This window comes from Vulpes lagopus, chromosome 6 (genome assembly GCF_018345385.1).
Source record: "Vulpes lagopus strain Blue_001 chromosome 6, ASM1834538v1, whole genome shotgun sequence".
Classification (NCBI taxonomy): Eukaryota; Metazoa; Chordata; class Mammalia; order Carnivora; family Canidae; genus Vulpes; species Vulpes lagopus.
The window spans coordinates 115,382,390-115,400,586 of record NC_054829.1 but is presented as its reverse complement, the minus strand read 5'-3'; the positions used below and the strand labels follow the sequence as shown (position 1 = coordinate 115,400,586).

Below are 18,197 nucleotides of genomic sequence, written 5' to 3'. Positions count from 1 at the left end.
ATCTGTGCCAATATGCCTTGCAACTTGAACACAACTTGAAACTCAAACTGTTAAAGGCCTAAAGTGTAATTGATTTAGGGGCTATGACTTCATGAGCTGGACATCCAACCACATAGGGGTTAGGGGTAATTATCATAAAAAAAACCTGCTTGTTTCAAAAATGCCATTAGGGATGTGATGGATGCTATTTTGAGTTCTATTTTTCTGAGTTTAATGAATGTTAGAAACTATTCTTCTTGACAGATGAAGAGGTGAAATGTGTTAACAATTTTAGCACTGTGTATTTTGTCAATTTTTAAATTCCTTTTCTTAACCATTATAAATGTTACATCCCTCATGGTTTTCTCTGTGGTGAGGTCTACTCCTCTTCGATACTGCATAAAATATTGTGCCATTCTGGAAAATTACTGAACAATAGCAGAGTAATAGTACTATAACATAGAAATGTTAACCTTAATCCTTAAGATGCCAACAGATCAGATATCCTTATATAATAATATTACATAGTCTCTACTAAATACCTATATCTATTTCCAGCATAGGACTTATCTAGTGACTGCCTGTCTGAATTATATATTTTATTTTATAATTAGGAGAATATCTTGCTTCTTTTTAGTCATTGTGACTATCTTCTTGATCTCTGTCCCATATTGAAAGTGTTGGAATTTCTCTTAATGTAGGAAATTACAGACTTCCCTTACAAGAAAAGTAAAACGTGGGTCACAGTGTTTTTTCTTCCTTTTAACTAGTACATAATTTTAAAGCTTCCAAATTGCAGCCTAAATCATTTAAAGGTGGTATTATCCATTCATTGCGCATGCATTACAAATCATGTGTTGATTTTTAAAAGCATAATATTCTAAGCACATGATCAGTTATTGGGATTTGGAATTTGTTAATATAAATTCTGTTTTTAAAAGCTAAAGAAATACTTCATTATAATAATCAATGTAAGCACATAGAAAAATATGGAAAGATTTGAAAAAAAGACCCTTTACATATTAATAAATCTTACATAAAGCCATCAACACTCACAAATTTTTACAGGATTTTGATTGGGTTAAACAAAGATGAAAATTCAAATAACTAAGCAGAGTTGAAAGCTGCTAATAAATGGTTCAGCTGACTAGGCAAGATATACTGAGTACCTAATAGTTTTTCATATATGAGCCAGTTATGAAAATGGGGAGATTGTACTGAATTAAATCATCCCAGCCCTACCAGTATTTGGTGGAAGGAATACTGTCTTCACCCATGGCTTGCGAAATCTTAGTAACCTCAAAAAGTGATTCCATTTTGGCCAAATTTCCGAATGGCCAAAGATTCATATTGATTTACCAAACTTTAATAATTTCAGCTCCTGGAAGTTAACCAGCAATGGGATCAGCAATTTAGAAGCATGAAAGAGTCATATGAAAAAAAGGTAAATACCTCTCTGTTTAGTATTTGCTTTAAATCAATTAGCTGGGGACCAAGTCTGTAAAGATTCTCACTGATTTCAGCTGAAGGAGATTTGTGGCTAGCCAACTGTTGAAAAATGATGCGGGTGGGGGAAAGGTGTTGAGTGTATTATTGGCCTCTTGGTACTGAAGATTAATGAAAGATATCAGTGAATTATCTTGAGCATGGCAAAATTTTTTTTAAAAAGTACTAAAAATAGCCTCTGGAGATGTCTCTAGAGTTCTTATGCACACATTTATCAGAGCTCACAGAAAATCCTGGCTTTGGCTTTGCTCCTAGCAGCCAGGAACACACAAGGTTACAAGTGACATGAGAGATGGTTCAAAGTTCAGACTGTTTTATATAAGGCTAGTTCTCTAAATCTTTAACTAGAGAGCACAAGCTATTTCCACAGAAAAAGAAATAAACAATGGTAACAGTGAAAGTATGAGGGGAAGTGGGACATCCCCTTTTCCCCTAACGTATGTTCTCTATCAAGCATCTTTTGCTTTGGTGAGAAACCTTTTGGAGAGCGTACCTCTGAATAGATAAAAGTCAATTTATCATTTTAAATTATCCCACGTTCAAAGAGGGAGAAAAAGAAAAAGTAAATTTCCCTAAATAATTCAGAATTAAGAAACCTGACCACAAGTGAGTAACATAGTAATATTGCTCTTTTCTTCCCCATTTTGATAGGCAGAAGTATTTAGCAAGTGCAGGATACAGTTCCCACTGCACCAGGGCCACGTTGGTCAGGCCACCTGTTCTGTTCAGTGGGGCGCAGCTTTGGCCTTCACCCTTTCCCGAGGCTTCTCTGCTGGACCCGCATCACTTTTGAAGACTAACTTAGCATTTCGTAGCGGCATAAGCATCGCACAGGACTGATGAGTGAAAAGCCACGTCTGGTGGTTTTTTGTTTTTTGTTTTTGGTTTTTTTTTTTCTGGTGCAGACCTGTTTGCTCACTTACGACCCTTTTCAGGCCAGGAAAAGGCACATACTGAGAGTTAGGTTTAGAAGGGCAGGTCCAGAAGTGTCCCGGCCTAAGGTCTAAATCCTTATCCCCTCGGAAGCGGTGTGGTTTGGAGAAAAGGAGGGAAGGGGCTGAAGGCTGGTTACAAGGTTTGCATCCCCCCCCCCACCCCCACCCCCACCCCACCCCGCCCCGAGGAAGCTCTTTTCAAGCTGCACTTGTCCGGATCCAAGGCTGGTGGGAAGCGGAACCTGCCGAGAGGGGCCGCCCAGGAGCGGGGCGCGTCTGTCCCCGAGGGCACCGGGGGCCTTGGGCTCGGGTGTGACTTTCAGCAGGCGCGTCTGCCACTCTCTGTACACGACTTCTCCAGGTCGCAGAGCTGAAAACGAAACTGGACACGGCAGAAAGATTCCTCAGCACGCAGGAGAAGGAGAGGGAGCAGAGTCAGAGGGACAGCGACAGGCTGCGCGACCAGACCCGCCAGCGGCTGCAGCGCCAGGAGGTGGGCGGGGCGCGCGCAGCGGACCTCCCCCGCCCCCGCCCCCGCCCCCGCCCCCGCCCCCGCCCCAAGGCTGAGCATGCGCACTGCGCACTGGGGCGGGGCCCACGGGGGGCGCCGGGGCCCCGGAGCCGCGGAGCAGCGCGCGTGCGCGGCGGTCGGAGCGGGAGGCCCGGGCTGCTGGGCTGTTCCGTGCGGCCCGCGCGGACGGGCGTTCGTGTGGGGGGGCTCTGCGGGCGGGGGGGGGGGGGGGCGATCCGGGGACGTGGCGCTGCCTTTCTAGAGCATTTCAGCCTAGAGAATCAACCCTGCTGGGACTCGTGTATATTATTCTATTACGGGTGTTAATAATGATGGGCAGTCTCTTGCCTTCGCACAGCTGCTTTTCAGCGTACAGTTTTACAGATAGATCTTGCGTCTGGGATCATAAGAAATACACTTGGGGGACGGCCTCGCCCTCATCACCTCATTGAACTAGCTCGGCCCGTCTGTGAGGAAAATACTCTTTTTGCCATTTTAAAGATGAGAAAGCTGAGATGTGAAGAGGTCGCATGACCTGCCAACCTTGCCAACCTAGTACCTGGGAACATGGGACTTGAACCCTGTCTCCAGATTATCTGTATTTATTTATTTATTTATTTATTTATTCATTCATTCATTCATTCATTCATGAAAGACACATCAGAGAGAGAGGAAGAGACACAGGCAGAGGGAGAAGCAGGCTCCATGCAGGGAGCCCGACGCGGGACTCGATCCCAGGTCTCCAGGGTCACGCCCTGGGCTGGGCTGAAGGAGGCGCTAAACCGCTGAGCCACCCCGGGATCCCCAGATTCTGTCTTTATTAATCCTGCTGAGAGCAAGATGGTGGTCCTGAAGGCCACAGGCTTCTCTCCTAAAATGCTCTTGGTTTTATTATTAGTTATGGGGCTTAGAAAATGGGAGAAAAACCTTAAGCTCTAGTGGCCTCTCATTTTTTATGTATGTTAAGATAAAACAAGAACGGTAGCTTCCTCAGGTGAAGTCCTGTGACTGATATTGTGAGGCATTGGCTGTATTTTAACACCTACACCAATCCTCAGGCAATGCCTAAAATCAGTGCAGACAGTCCTCAGTGTAGATTTTCTTATTTTGGGAAGGGCATCTCGGGCTCAGGGGGTGGGAGGAAAGCAAACAAGGTTTAGCAATGCCTTCAGGTCCTGGAGCAGTCCCTTCCTTTTCCATTTAGACTCTGATCAGGAATCATGGCAATCGTTGCCTCATGCCCTTGGAAGGAACCATATTCTAGTTGAAGTCCTTTTCTTTTAAATTATGCCAAGTTAGGGATCCCTGGGTGGCGCAGTGGTTTGGCGCCTGCCTTTGGCCCAGGGCGCGATCCTGGAGACCCGGGATCGAATCCCACGTCGGGCTCCCGGTGCATGGAGCCTGCTTCTCCCTCTGCCTGTGTCTCTGCCCCTCTCTCTCTCTGTGTGACTATCATAAATAAATAAATAAATATTAAAAAAAAATAAATTATACCAAGTTAGAAAATGATCAGTTCCTTTTCTAAGTGTGTATGAGCCCATTCTAAGGAAAAGCAAATAGACATGTTATCACTTTTTAAAAAAATGAATCACCTAAGCTAGATATCTTAAATCTGATAATTATATTGGGAAATACTAATTACTAAAATAGTATACTTTAACATATATATTAGCTATTTTCTCATCTTGATTTACCTACATTCTGGAATACTTATTAGGTTAAAATCTGAATGACGTTAAGGATCCAATTCACTCTACAAAAAGTTTGCTATCTAAAATATAAAATTGGGGATCCCCGGGTGGCTCAGCAGTTTAGCGCCTGCCTTTGGCCCAAGGTGTGATCTTGGAGTCCCCGGGGTCGAGTCCCACGTGGGGCTCCCTGCATGGAGCCTGCTTCTCCCTCTGCCTGCGTCTCTGTCCCCCGCCCCCTCTGTCTCTCATGAATAAATAAATAAAATCTTTAGTAAAATATAAAATTAAGAATTAGAAGACAGATGTTGTCTGAATCCAGAGCCCACTTGTGTCAAAGCAACTGACCTTGCTTCAGTTTTTTAAAACACAGGACTTCCTGAAGGTTATCTGGAACATGCAGGAGTGATGGCCTTTGGACTGATTGATCTCTACTTTTTTTTTTTTTTTTTAAATCTCTACCCTTTAAAAGTAGTAATCACGACAATACGGTGAATAATTATCTGTAGTGAAGGCTCTCATTTGCTTCAAGTTTTATCCTCTTCTCCCTGTCTTCAGTCCAGAATGATGCAGGCAGGATTGAGCTTTGAGATATTTCCTATTTTTTGTTGCAATGACACTTTTCTTTCTTTTTAGAACTTTAATTACTTTTACTAAGTCACTTACTGTCACTTTGTAACAGTACATTGGAACTAACTTATTCTGTGGACGCATTTGACCCTTGAAAGTGAGGATTGGGGATTTTGAGCTTTTTCTGGCATCATAAAATTTAGTATTAAAAACTACGGATTAAAGAAAGATTTTCTCTATCTGAACCCTGCCCTCCACCCAGAGAATATTGCTTACATGGAGCATTAAATGGAAATCTAGCAGGTCCTGTTTTTGTTGTATTTCGGAAGTATTCCTATAATATTATCTCATCTGAATTTTATTGATTTCGATTTTGTCTTCTTGTTTACTTCAGAAGGAAAAGGAGAGCCTAAATGAAGAATTACATGAATTGAAGAAAGAAAATAAGCTTTTGAAGGAAAAAAATGCTCTCGTAAGCAAGAAGAAGGAACATTACGAATGTGAAATAAAACGCCTCAATAAGGTATCAGCCAGGTCGGACTGGGGAGATGGAAGGAGAGATCCCTTCTAAAAAGCACATTCCTTTTTTTTCTTAAAAAAAAAAAAAAAAAAGCACATTCCTAATGGAGAGTCACAACGAAATCTGTGCTGCAGTGCAGCAACTAGTCTTGGGAGCTTACACAAGAGCTTCTCTGTAATTTTATAGAACACTCCTATCTGCATCTTTCAGGCATACATGGCTAAGGAGGCTTTAAGAAATTAGTGTCCTTGCAAATAAGCATGATAAAGAGAAACAAGGAGAAAATTTAGAAGACAGAAAGAACTTTTTTTTTTTTTTTTTTTTTTTAGTTCGAGAACCACATAAAGCAAGTGGGTGTTTGTGAACAATAGCAGACCTCTTGGTCAACCACAAAAGTTTCCTGAGGAAACAGGCTGCTCTTTAAAATCATCGCTATGGAACTGGCTGTGATGCAGTCTATATGGAATCATGCTAAATGCCAAGCCCAAGGCTGAGATTGTGGCCTAACATAGAATAAGCCTAAAATTCACTTTTAATTGGGGTGTGGGGTCTGGGGTTGGGGAAGGGGTTGGAGGAACAATTCTGTTAGAAAAACACAAGTGGTTAAATGCCTTTGCTTCAACTTAGCTAATCAAAGGGGCTACCTGTGAATTGCTGCCAAAGGATGACTAGGGAGAGTTTGTGTGTGTGTGTGTGTGTGTGTGTGTGTGTGTGTGTGTGTGTGTGTCTGTGAGAGTTTTATGGACTAATAGCTTAATTTTCCTGGGAAAGGGATTTCTGACTTAAAGAAGCAATTAAATCCTTTGCTGTTGATTTTTCAGACAGTCATAACAGATGTGGATCATAGGAATATTTCTAGTACATGTTTAGATCAAGATACTCGTCTCTCATGTTAGATATTTCTTGACCAAAGTAACAGAAATTGCCTTCTAAAACAAGCATAGGTGACTGGCCTTGAAAAAGTGCTCAGTGCCTGTATTTTGGACTGTGCATCTTGTAGGTAACCTGTGTTCAGAGGATCATTTAAAGATCCTCAAAGTTAACGTTAAGTAATGTGCCTGTGTAGTTGACAGGATGCTTTACAAATGTGATGCTATATTTGATCTGTTTGTGAGGCAAGTTACTGGTCAGGAGAAAGTAGAAAAGTAGAGACTTCATAAACAATGTACTTCTCTATCCTCTAAGAGAGGAAACAATGTTCAGATACAAATTTAGGGCAAATAACTTTTCCCTTTTATTCTCTGTTGGAAATCCTCAACAGATGAATTACAAGAACTAGCATTGAGATTACATGTGAAATCTTTCCCACTTACGATGTATTATTTGATAAGTTTTCTTCTGTTCTCTAATTCATTTCTGTAAACATTGGCACATGAATATAAGCCCTGTAGAAATTAGAACAGCCAAGAACTCTGGACTCTAGTTTTTGCCCATGTCTATGTGTACCCTTCATTTTTTGTGTATCTGTATCTATAGTCAACAGAATGTTTTAAAAGTCAGGAAATTTTTTTAACCCTTCTGATTATAATAAAATGGAGAAAATGAGAACAATTAATTTAAGCAAAATCCAGGTCTTTATATAAATGTCACCTTCTCAGAGGATTTTTCTGGCCATTCTAATTAAAATTACATACTCCAGCATATTTCCTATTTAATGTTTCTTTGGAATTTATTGATATCCAATATATGTTCAGTGTCTCTTATCATCAGATTTGTTCCCTGTCTCCAAGTCTGGATTGTAAATTCCATGGGGGTAGGAGTTTTTGCAGAACTGACTTCCCTGTTAGGATAATAGGCACAGTATTGAAGGCTCATGATATTTCTAATGGCCTATTAATATGTTTAATTTCTCTTAAAATCAGGAAAAAAATGGAACTCTGGGTTGAAAAAACGTTTTCATTAGTTTATTCACCTTAATAAGAATGCAGGTTTTTTTATAAAAAGATTTTATTTATTCATGAGAGACACAGAGAGAGAGGCAGACACATAGGCAGAGGGATAAGCAGGTTCCTTCCACGTAGCCCGATGTGGGACTAGGACCTGAGCCAAAGGCAGACGCTCAACCATTGAGCCACCCAAGTGCCTCAAGAGTGCAGTTATAAAACAATTTTATTATGTATTTATTTGGAGGCATGGATTCACAAATACAACAGTCATAGTATGGCCTAAGTTTTCCTGCTTTTTTCATTGTTCTGTTTCAAATGCCAGCAACAGGGCCTTTTTCACAATATGTTCTTAAATATTTATTGAGTGGATGAATTAATTAAATAATTTCGCTAGTACATAATATGTTCAATAGCCAATTCTGGTCCCGAGTTTCCTGCTTTAACAGGCATAATGCATTATTTATGACTAGTGAAAACAGATAAAAATAAAAGAGTACTTCAGGCCAGAAAAGATTTTGCCCACCACATCTATACCTTAAAGTGTAATTTCAAAAGCATAGATATAAAGTGATGAGCTATGAAAAGTTTTTTTTCTCATTTAGTTCATGTATCAGTCTAATGAAATGTTACAAATTACTATTGAATTTTACACTGTAGATTTTTCTTCTCTTTTCTTTTTCTTTTATTTCCTCTCCTAACCAATGTAATAAATAGAAGTTACTCCAAATGTTGATTTGGGTAGCTGATTGTGCATACCATCCATCGCAGCATGGAATTTGGGGCCCATCCTACTTGCACAATCAGACCGTCTGCTGACCCATTCACTCAGCAGAAATTTGTAGCGTGTCAGCTTAGTAATTAACATATGTTTTTCAGAAGTTCACACAACTATGTGTACTTAGTTCAACTTATTTGCTTTGAAGGAAATACCCAGGGGCATTGTTTTCATTGAGTTCTTGAAGAGAATCCAGATGTTTAACCATAGTAAGAGAAATTACCTGAGGTGAGGCAGCCAGTGCCACCCATGGGCAAAGTTGATTTGTCCAACATTCTCACCATGGTGGGATGGGTAGATCTGTTTAGTATGCCTGTGCTGATAGTAAATTACTATTCTAGAATAGATTACAGGTGTTTGTTCAAGGCAGTTGGAAAACCCCAAGATGGAATAAATGTTGATTAAACTCACCTTTCTTTTATGACTCATTTGCAAAATTTCTAGAAGCCTGAGTAACATGAAAGGTAGACCAGGAAATTCAGATAGAGCAAGACCCACAAAAACAGTCTGTTCATAGGTGTAGGATATGAAATCGGCATTTTTAATTCAAATCTTAACTCATTTGGTTCACCCCAAACTAGATCCTCTCCATTACTACTAACACATTTTTAAAAGTTTCAACTAATATGATACTTCCTAAAATTCTGTAGCTTAGCAACAAATTCTAACAAAACGTTAGTTATTAAACAACATTTGTTGCTTCTTTAAATTCTTCTTGGAGGAAGAAAAAAGTTCTTGTTTCTCTTACAACTTCCTGAAAAATGATACATACCTACATCAGGCCACACAGTATCCATAGAGTTTAAAGATAATCCATTAGGAAATTCTTAGCCTGTCTATACATATTTAAGACAGTAACTTATGCTTTTTTTTTCTTACCTATATGACCATATTGTACAGTAATGCAAGAAAGTAAGTTACTAATGTTATCATCAAATGAACATCATTGAAACTACCAAAGAAATTCAGAGGAAGTGAAATCCTGGAGCTCTGAAAGTGAAACTTTTCTATTTGTATAAAGGACTCATTTGATAATGAGCAAGTAGTCATATTGTATGTGGGCTCCTAGACCACACCAGGATGAGGTGTGTTGTGTCTCAATTTTGGCAGGTATGTTATTGAACTCATCATGAACCAAGGTCTTCAGAATAGAGGCAATGTCTTTTATATGATCTGACAAAGTATAGTGTATGTAAGAGGTCATGGTCTAGTGAATAATGATGATAATCTTATTGGCAAATCTAAGTGTCTCTTGTTTCCTTCACCTCCTCACCCTACAGTGAAATCACTAAGTTGTACTGGAGGTCAAGAAAGTGTGGAGCACTTGGGTGGTTCAGTTGGTTAAGTGTCCAACTCTTGGTTTCAGCTCAGGTCATGGTCTCATAGTCATGAGATCAAACCATGCATTGGGTTCCATACTGAGCATGGAGCCTGTTTGAGATTTTCTCTCTCTCTCCTCTCCCTCTGCCCCTCCCTGCCACCCCCACTTGCACACTTTTGTGCTCTCTCTCTCTCTTAAAGAAAAAAAAAAAAAAAAAAAAAGAAAAGAGAACAGGGCACTCTCTGCAGCCTGTAGTGAGTTAGTGAATGTTTTATTAGAGAATTACTATGACTGTGGCTAGGCCAGGGCATTATATACTGAGGACAGGACAGAGGAGCAGCAGTACAATAGATCTAAGGAATAGTGATCTGCATGGGTTCACATTTCTGTGGGTTTCCTCTCTCCTTTCGAGGGCAGGGCTGGATGGCAAAAATATCACAGTGTCATCTGGGACCAGCCACATCAGCTTTTGAGGAATGCAGATTCTCAGACCCTCTCTCAGATCTACTGATTCAGGATCTCTAGGGAGAGTGCCCAGGGATGGGCATGTTTGCTACCTCTCTAGGTGATTCTGATGCTCTCTAAAGTTTGAGCATTATTGATAAAGCATGTGTTTGATTGAAGCAGAGAATCTGGAGAAATGCTATAGATATGTTTTCTTTTCATGGTTGACTTGGTGGAGGGGATCCCAGACATCAACGTCAAAAGCCCTTCTAAATAACAATGACAGTTGAATAACATAAGATCGTCACGGAGAAAAGACAGAGATTATGAAAAAAAAATCGTATGCTAAAAAAGGAGAAAGAAGTTATTCAGTCATAAAAGGAGCAGCAAAAATGGAGTTCTGTCTTGCCCCGGGGGCATCTGAGTCATTGTAACAATTACAGAAGAATTCATAGGTAACTCTTAGCTCAACCACGTGCTTATCCTATAACACAGGCTCTTCAGGATGCCTTGAAAATCGAGAGTTCTTCATTTCCTGAGGACTATTTGGGAAAGTATGAGATGGAGTGCAGGCATGAGGAGATGCGAACAGAAATGGAAGTTCTCAAACAGCAGGTGAGAGGTTGAAAGTGGCATGATCACGTAGAGAACACAGGGCCTATTGTTCATGCTCCTTTGAACGTATGTGGAAACCTTTCTATTCAAGATGTGTCCAAAGTTTTTGCATTTATTTCCAGTAGAATTATCTAATTTTAAAGCTTGATGAGAGACTATAGACAGCTAGCCCAACACCCACTTTTTAACAGAGGGAATCGAGTTTCAAATGGGTTAAATGGCTTGTCCAAGATCATGCAGTTAAAGGAACAGCTTACTAATTAACCTTTTGCTGAGATTTTATTAGCACTGGTCTAGAGAGTTTCACGTAGACACAATTTATTTTGAAAACACTACCACCCCAAACCCTGGACCTTTTCAGAAAATGGTAGCAACTAGGCTGTTATTCTGTAGCAGCTGGCTTCCAGGCCTTTGGGCCATGAGGGCATTTTTAAAGGGAATATTCTGCATTGATCACAATGACTGAAGAGCCAGATCTTTTCATCTACAGCCACATATGGATGGCACTATCTAGCAATTTATTGTTCTACCACACCTTGCTCCCCTGCCCCCTCATCCAACCTCAACGCCATGTCACCAAGTGGACAGAAGAGTAAAGGAGTAAGCTTCTGCATGTATCAGCAACATAGAGTTATAGGCACATAGCACTGCCTAAACTATTTGGGTCTAAATTTAGTTCAGCCAGCTGGAGCTGGCTTAGCTGAGGGGCCACCCATGCATATCACATCTCTTTTCCTGTAAGAGGTTAAATAAACTAATGAAGGTAAAGGGCTGGAACAGTTCATGGCGATGTCAATAAATATAGGATAAGTATAGGAATCCTATCTCTGAAGCACACATTGTCAGTAATACATTAACGGTGGGGGAGAGGATGTTATAGAACAAAGGGCTGGGAAGTATGTCCCTGGAACTGATTTGTTGGCTGTTTTGCTCTTGAGCAAGGCCAACTACAAGGATTTTTGATGCAATACACCAAAGAATTAAGCAATTGTATTATTGCTGTTGTTGTTTATTGTTATCACTTCATGGGAGGTAACCTATCTGTAAGTGTAGAAAATTCAGAGCATTGGATGCTAAAGTTGCATGTTCTCTTCTATCAACCCCATTTGAATAATCTGCCTCATTACATTCAGGATCAAATACATAGTTCAAAAATAAGCCTATGAAGAGAATAAGGGTAGTATTCAGAGTGTTAAAGCTCTGCCAAATTCTCAACCCCTAAAGTATCATTGCCACTAGACAGGATTCCTCTGAAAAAAAACAAAACAAAACAAAACTACTTCTTATGTTCAGACACTTGAATCATCTTTGATGCTTTCATATAATGCATCCCACATGCAAGAGAGTCACTCTTACACATGCATAGAGTTTACAGCAATGGCTTAGCTCATATTGGATGCAGACAATGACAGGTATCCTTTTTTTCATTATTCCCAAGAGGTCCAGAATCCATCTCCTTAGTTTTTGTGTGGCTCTTTTGCTAACTTTTTGCATACATATTTTAAGTGTGCACATTTTTAATTTGACACCCACAATCACTATATCACCACCGAGTGTTACATGATACATACACTATAGGATTTAAATTCACAAAGAAATTGAGCTAGAATCTTGGCCACATGACTGAAGTGATGACATTGCTATCAGTGTTGTGTTTGATAAAGTGTTCAGTTCTGATCAGATGAGCTTCTCTCATTTCAAATGCCTCTGGTAATTGTTTACAGAGCATTAGTTTGACTATGTCTGGAATTGAGCCTCAGATCTTAACCAAAACCAAAACCAAAACAAAATGTAAGCTTAGCTGGGTGTAGTTCCCTTTCGATGCTTCTGGTGAGTAAAACCTTAAAAATTAAAAATGTACATCTGCATCTAGGTCTGTATAACATGTTTAATTTTATCCTCTCTTGCCTATTACATTTTGCTGTATTATTACTGACTTCAATAAGCCTCTAGTTAAAACGTGTTGCATTATTGGTGGTGAAAGTGCAGAGTATCTTAGTATTAATAGACAAAAATCTAGCTACTAGGTTCCCATGTAAGTTGTAATTTAACTCATTGTTGGAAAGGAATTCCTGTATCCCATTCCCTAAGCTTCATTTATTTTCATAGTTCCACATACTAGTCCCCAAGCCATCAGTCAACACTATGTCAGTTAAAAACAATGATGATTAAATCCGTTTTTCTTTTGGTTTGATTGCTTTTTGGAATACTTGGAATATTTCTTGAGAGGTGTTCCACTAAAATATTGTTACTTTTTTTTTTAAGTGATGTATCACCAGAATTACTGGGGCAAATTTTGAATGAATACCTTTCAACAGTAACATTTTGCTCTCCCACAAACATGAAACTTTCATTCTATTTTGTATTCAACTTATTATTTATATTTGGAAACTGGCAGGCCAATATTTAGTGACTTCACTTAACAGCTATTGTCAGTAAACTGTCTTTTAGAACTTCAAGCACTATTCCTACATCAAAGCCTTGTGTTGGGGATGGATGACTTGCTTCAAAATAGTGATACTTAACAGTAGGCAAGGGGGGAACGGGTGCTCATCACAATAAAGAAATATGCAGCAGAATAATGGGTGAGGGCACTTTTTTCTCAAACTATCCATGTTGTTACTTTACTTCTAAATTCCTGACACATACTCAAGGAGGCAAAGTTGAGAACTGCCATTCTAAACAAAGCAAGAGATAGAATTATGACCATATCCTTTAGGATAGAGTCTCACCATGAAGAAATATTCATGGAAAGAGGATAGGAATTATTCAGATTGAACAACCCCAGGTAGCACCTCTTCTGAAATCATTTAAATGGCTTAGAGAAAAGGATGCTAACAGTAACAGCAAGTCAATATTTCCTAGGTGCAAATATATGAAGAAGACTTCAAAAAGGAGCGATCAGACCGAGAAAGACTTAATCAAGAGAAAGAGGAGCTACAGCAAATCAATCAAACTTCTCAGTCCCAGTTAAACAGGCTGAATTCTCAGGTATAAGTCAAAACAAAATAATCTTTTCCAGCATATGTGTATTTTTTTAATTTTTTTCATTAAAAAAATCAAGACTTTGGCTCCTTTTAATTGACATTGGTTTTCTTTGAGAGGTAAGCACCTGGGATGAAATCATTCTTAAACTATCTTGTAAAGAGATGAAAATGACTAGAGATTTCTTTTAACTTAAGTCTATTAAGAGGTTACCTAAGAAATTGGATTCCAAAGTCTTTTATAAAATCTAATTCTTTTGATCTTTTTCTCATAATATTTATCTTGGTAGAATGGGAGTTGAACTACCTAATACTCAAAATTCAAATCCAAAACACTCCAGCACAGTGAAGTTGTTTCTAAACTCTTGTCATTTTCTTTGAGGGCTATGTTGGGCTATGTTGGAATGTTCCCGTCTTCCAAAAACATACATATTTCTAAATGTCATTTATATATATAAAACACAGTGAAACCAAGAATTTGTTCAGTGGGCTCCCCAATTAAATGTAACTGGAGCTCTCTCAAGGAAGCCACATAACGTTAGCCAGTTTATTGGAATAGAATACATTAAATGTAAGCATATTACAATTAGATGTAATAGGATATATTAAAAGTAGGCTCAGGAAGTTGCATGATGGGCAAATATTGATGTTAATGAGGAAAACGTAGCTAACACAACTTTGGCCTAAGAAAAGAAAATGAACCACAGAATTTTTGATTTACAAAATCATCCAATGCTTTTCAGTAAATAGGAAATTGTTGTGGGACATGCTGTGACAGCTCTGGAGCAGCAAGATTCTTGGTCTCAAAAGAAATGTTTAACTATTTGTAATCCTCTTCTTCCTAATACACAATATACTGTGAATTAAATTTAATTTCTTTTCTGATTTTTTTCAAGGATTTGCTTGAAATTTCTAATTTTACGTGCAAAAATTATTCGGCAGAACCATTTTCTAAGAAATTAAAAGAAATAAAATAGTTGCAAAAGCATAACAAAATGCTTTTCTAAAAATAATTCATGCAACTTACTACTCTGACTACTCTCGGTGAGGAAATCACTCTCCATTTGTATGTCTCACATGCAAAGCTCCCTTAATCTTTTCTAAGTGGTCACTGCACAAATTATTTTACTTCCAGACATTTTTTAATTCTACTATATTCAGTTCAGATTGATGATAAATTTGTGTCTAAGATGGGCAATATCTTTGCCATTGTAGATGTTCTAGTGCATCCAGGAATACATGACCATCTAAATATTCTAGAGGCTATAATCCACAAGTAATTTTCATTTCTCTGTCATCTGTAAACTAATTTTGATTGATACTAACAAAATAATGCATTGTCTGCAGAGAGTATAATTTAATAAATGAACTAAGGGATAATCTTGGTGATATCTTAAAACTACCAAACATTTTTCTTTAAATAACGATAGTTGAGGCATTTATTTTTCAGGAGCTTCATTCACCCTGGTCAAAGGATTATAGAATTCACAAAGAGATGTAGTAAATGGCTTAACAATTTATGTTAAATATATTAACAGCAGATTTAATGCCATAATGTAATAGAATTGGCATGATGTTATTTGAATGGCATATTATCTGTGGTCCAAAAAAAAAAAAAGGAATACTTAGGTCAAGTCATTCTGCTTACATACCAGAGTTTATTGATTCTATTGCTAAGGATGTTTTAAGACAATGACTGGTAAAATAGAAGTGTGGTAAAGAGCAGGATACTTAGAGATACTTAGGAGTAGGAGTAGGGGTAAATCATCGTGTTTGTGCCTGCTTTGACAATCAGGAATGACACTGAGCAAGTTCTACTTTTCTGTGCTTCCTTTTCTTCCTCTGTAAAATGGCAAAGTTGAACCAGGTGGTCTCTAAAATATTTCTTATCATTCTAAAACCTCTGTCTCTAAAAACGAGTTACCAGATCTCTCAGTATACTCACCTGTGAAATATGGGTGGTGGTTTCCCCCTCATGACTTCACAAAGTTGTTCTCAGGGTGAAATGAAAAAAAAAAAAATCTATACAAAAACATCTAGCTCAGGTCATGGCTCACAGGTATTTCACAAATGACTTTAGTCTGTTGGAAGGAGGGTTTTAAATAAGAGTCATTTAGTTGTATAATTAACATGCCACACTTAGTTCCTTGTAATTTAATTTTGATGCTTTCTTTCTGCAAGGCATTTGTTATATACTGTAAAGAACTAAAAAAAAAAATGATCCTTGCTATTAAAAACTCACAATATAATGAAGGGGACATACATAGTGTATCCTTATCGTTTGTGGATTCTGTATCTATGAATTTGCCTACTCACTGAAATGTATTTGTCACCCCAGAATCAATACTGGTCCCATCTAAGGCTATCTGTGAACATTTACAGAGCAGAAAAAGACTTGAGTCACCTGACATACTTGTTCCTTTTTGAGGTGTAATGAGGCCTTACCTCCTTGTTCTGGCTCTCAGACTGCAACAGATGTCCTTTTTGTGGTTTACTTAGTGCCACGTTTTCTCATTTTTGTTTTTTATTGGTTATTGCAGTGTTTAAAATATCCCCCATAGTGTCGAGGTGCTCCCTCATGTTCCTTAGCACAGGGAGACCATCCTGGGCCTTACAGAGAAAAGGCGTGTGAGATAAGCTTCATTCATGGATTACCATAGTGCGATAGGTCAAGAATTCACTGTTAATGGACCAACAATATTAAATAAGATGCCTTTAACAGAAACAGACATAAAACAAGATTTTATATTGATCAGTTAATGAAAATGGTATGACCAGAGGTTCATGGGAACCTAACCCTGCATTTCCCGAGGAGCAGTGGTACTGTTCTCCCCCTCAGTGTTCATGCTGACTTCACAGAATATAACTACGCAGATAATGCAAACTGACAGTACACAGTACACATTGGACTATAAAAAGTCACATGTATAAGGCCAGATGGGAGGGCAGAGGAAGGAGAGGATCCTTCTGATAGGTGGCACTTGGAACAGTAGCATTCAATAGGGATATATGCCTTACAGGGATGTGCACCAGGGTGTATAGGAATGAGAGTAGCATGACTCATGAGTCAAGAGAAAATAGCTTTCTCTAGTTGTGTCAGAGGTGGAAGGAATCCGGGGTGGGTGACTCTGCTAGATGAGGTTGGGTCTTCAATAGGGAGAAGCTATAAAGTATAGCAGTGTGACTTTGAACATGTTACACAGTATCTCATGTCTCCATGTCCTCATCTGTAAAATAGGGATAATGACATTCAGTATCACAGAGGCATTGGGAGGAATCGCCAAGTTATTATATGTAAAGCACTTAGGTCAGTGTCTGGCGCGGAAATACATGTACAACTTCTAACATTTATGATGGCAGCCTTCGAATGTACAGTTGGCCAATTGCAATTATATTCATTAAGCAGTGAAAGCTGTTTCTGTATCTCCATCTACTCCTATGTCTCTATATTTATATCTATGTCTCAGTATATCAACCTACAACTGAGAATTACAGTCCTTTCAACAAATTGGAATAACAGTTTAAAACTATTCCACTTTCCAAACTGCACTTGGGCATTTCAAGATAGAACGAATGCAAGTCTGGAAAATCTAAAACGTGACTGTTTTCACTGGCTCAACTGCCATCAGTGCTTCACCCCTGCGGTTTCTGAGCAGGCCACTGACAGCTAGGTTGAGTGTAACTTTGGAACGAATCATGTGAACTCTTTCGATAAACAATTGCCTTTGTTTTGTCCATAGATAAAAGCTTGTCAGATGGAGAAAGAAAAACTCGAAAAGCAATTAAAACAGGTATGTTGTTCCTGACCTAAATTCATCAAACTTCTTGTCATAGTTGAAAGGGCAATTTTTAGTTCCACCCTTACATTTATTCCCAAGCACAGCAATTCCCCATGGATCCAATTAAAGGTGTATTTAAAGCTCTGCTACAGATGGCTCAGGACAAACCGGCACTTTGCATCATGGACTAAAATGCCAGTGGATAGGTAATGCTTAGGTACCACCAATGCTTCTCTGCCCTAACACGAAAAACACATGTTTCCCAGAACATGTTACCAGTAGCGCAAGCCTTAGTGTGTGCTCACGCAAGTGGAGATTTCTTCATAGACCCAGGAACAACTGGGAAATAGATTTTCTTGGTATTTCTTGCAGTTGCTTACACAATTTACAGTGGAAAATTGCATCAAAGATTTGAGCCTCTTTTGAGAAGATACAGTATCTTCTTGGGCACAGCAGTGTTCCATCCCATTGGTTCTCTAGTAGCCTTCAGAAATGAATATTAATTTCTCTGAATTCTTAATGCTCTCTCTGGACTTAAGTTATGCTGTAGGAGTCTCTGACTACAATTTAAGAAAACTTGTCTTATGGCTTAGTGGCTGGTTCTTCTTAAGGGAGGGACCCTCTGTGAAGATAACTCAGAAACATAAAGTGAACCTTATACCTTGTAAGTGTTTCTAATGTCTT

The 18,197-nt window shown here is 38.8% G+C and overlaps 1 protein-coding gene across 2 annotated transcripts in view; it reads left to right on the top strand.

Annotated features, from left to right (window-relative positions):
• TNIP3 (TNFAIP3 interacting protein 3) overlaps positions 1–18,197 on the top strand; it is a 51,293-nt gene that overhangs the window by 21,226 nt on the left and 11,870 nt on the right. For both annotated transcript variants that reach the window (XM_041760130.1, XM_041760131.1), the window contains exons 4-9: positions 1,358–1,423; positions 2,782–2,913; positions 5,584–5,712; positions 10,631–10,750; positions 13,616–13,741; positions 17,475–17,525. In XM_041760130.1, the coding sequence (XP_041616064.1) occupies positions 1,358–1,423; positions 2,782–2,913; positions 5,584–5,712; positions 10,631–10,750; positions 13,616–13,741; positions 17,475–17,525 (624 nt within the window). The remainder of the gene's footprint in view (positions 1–1,357; positions 1,424–2,781; positions 2,914–5,583; positions 5,713–10,630; positions 10,751–13,615; positions 13,742–17,474; positions 17,526–18,197) is intronic.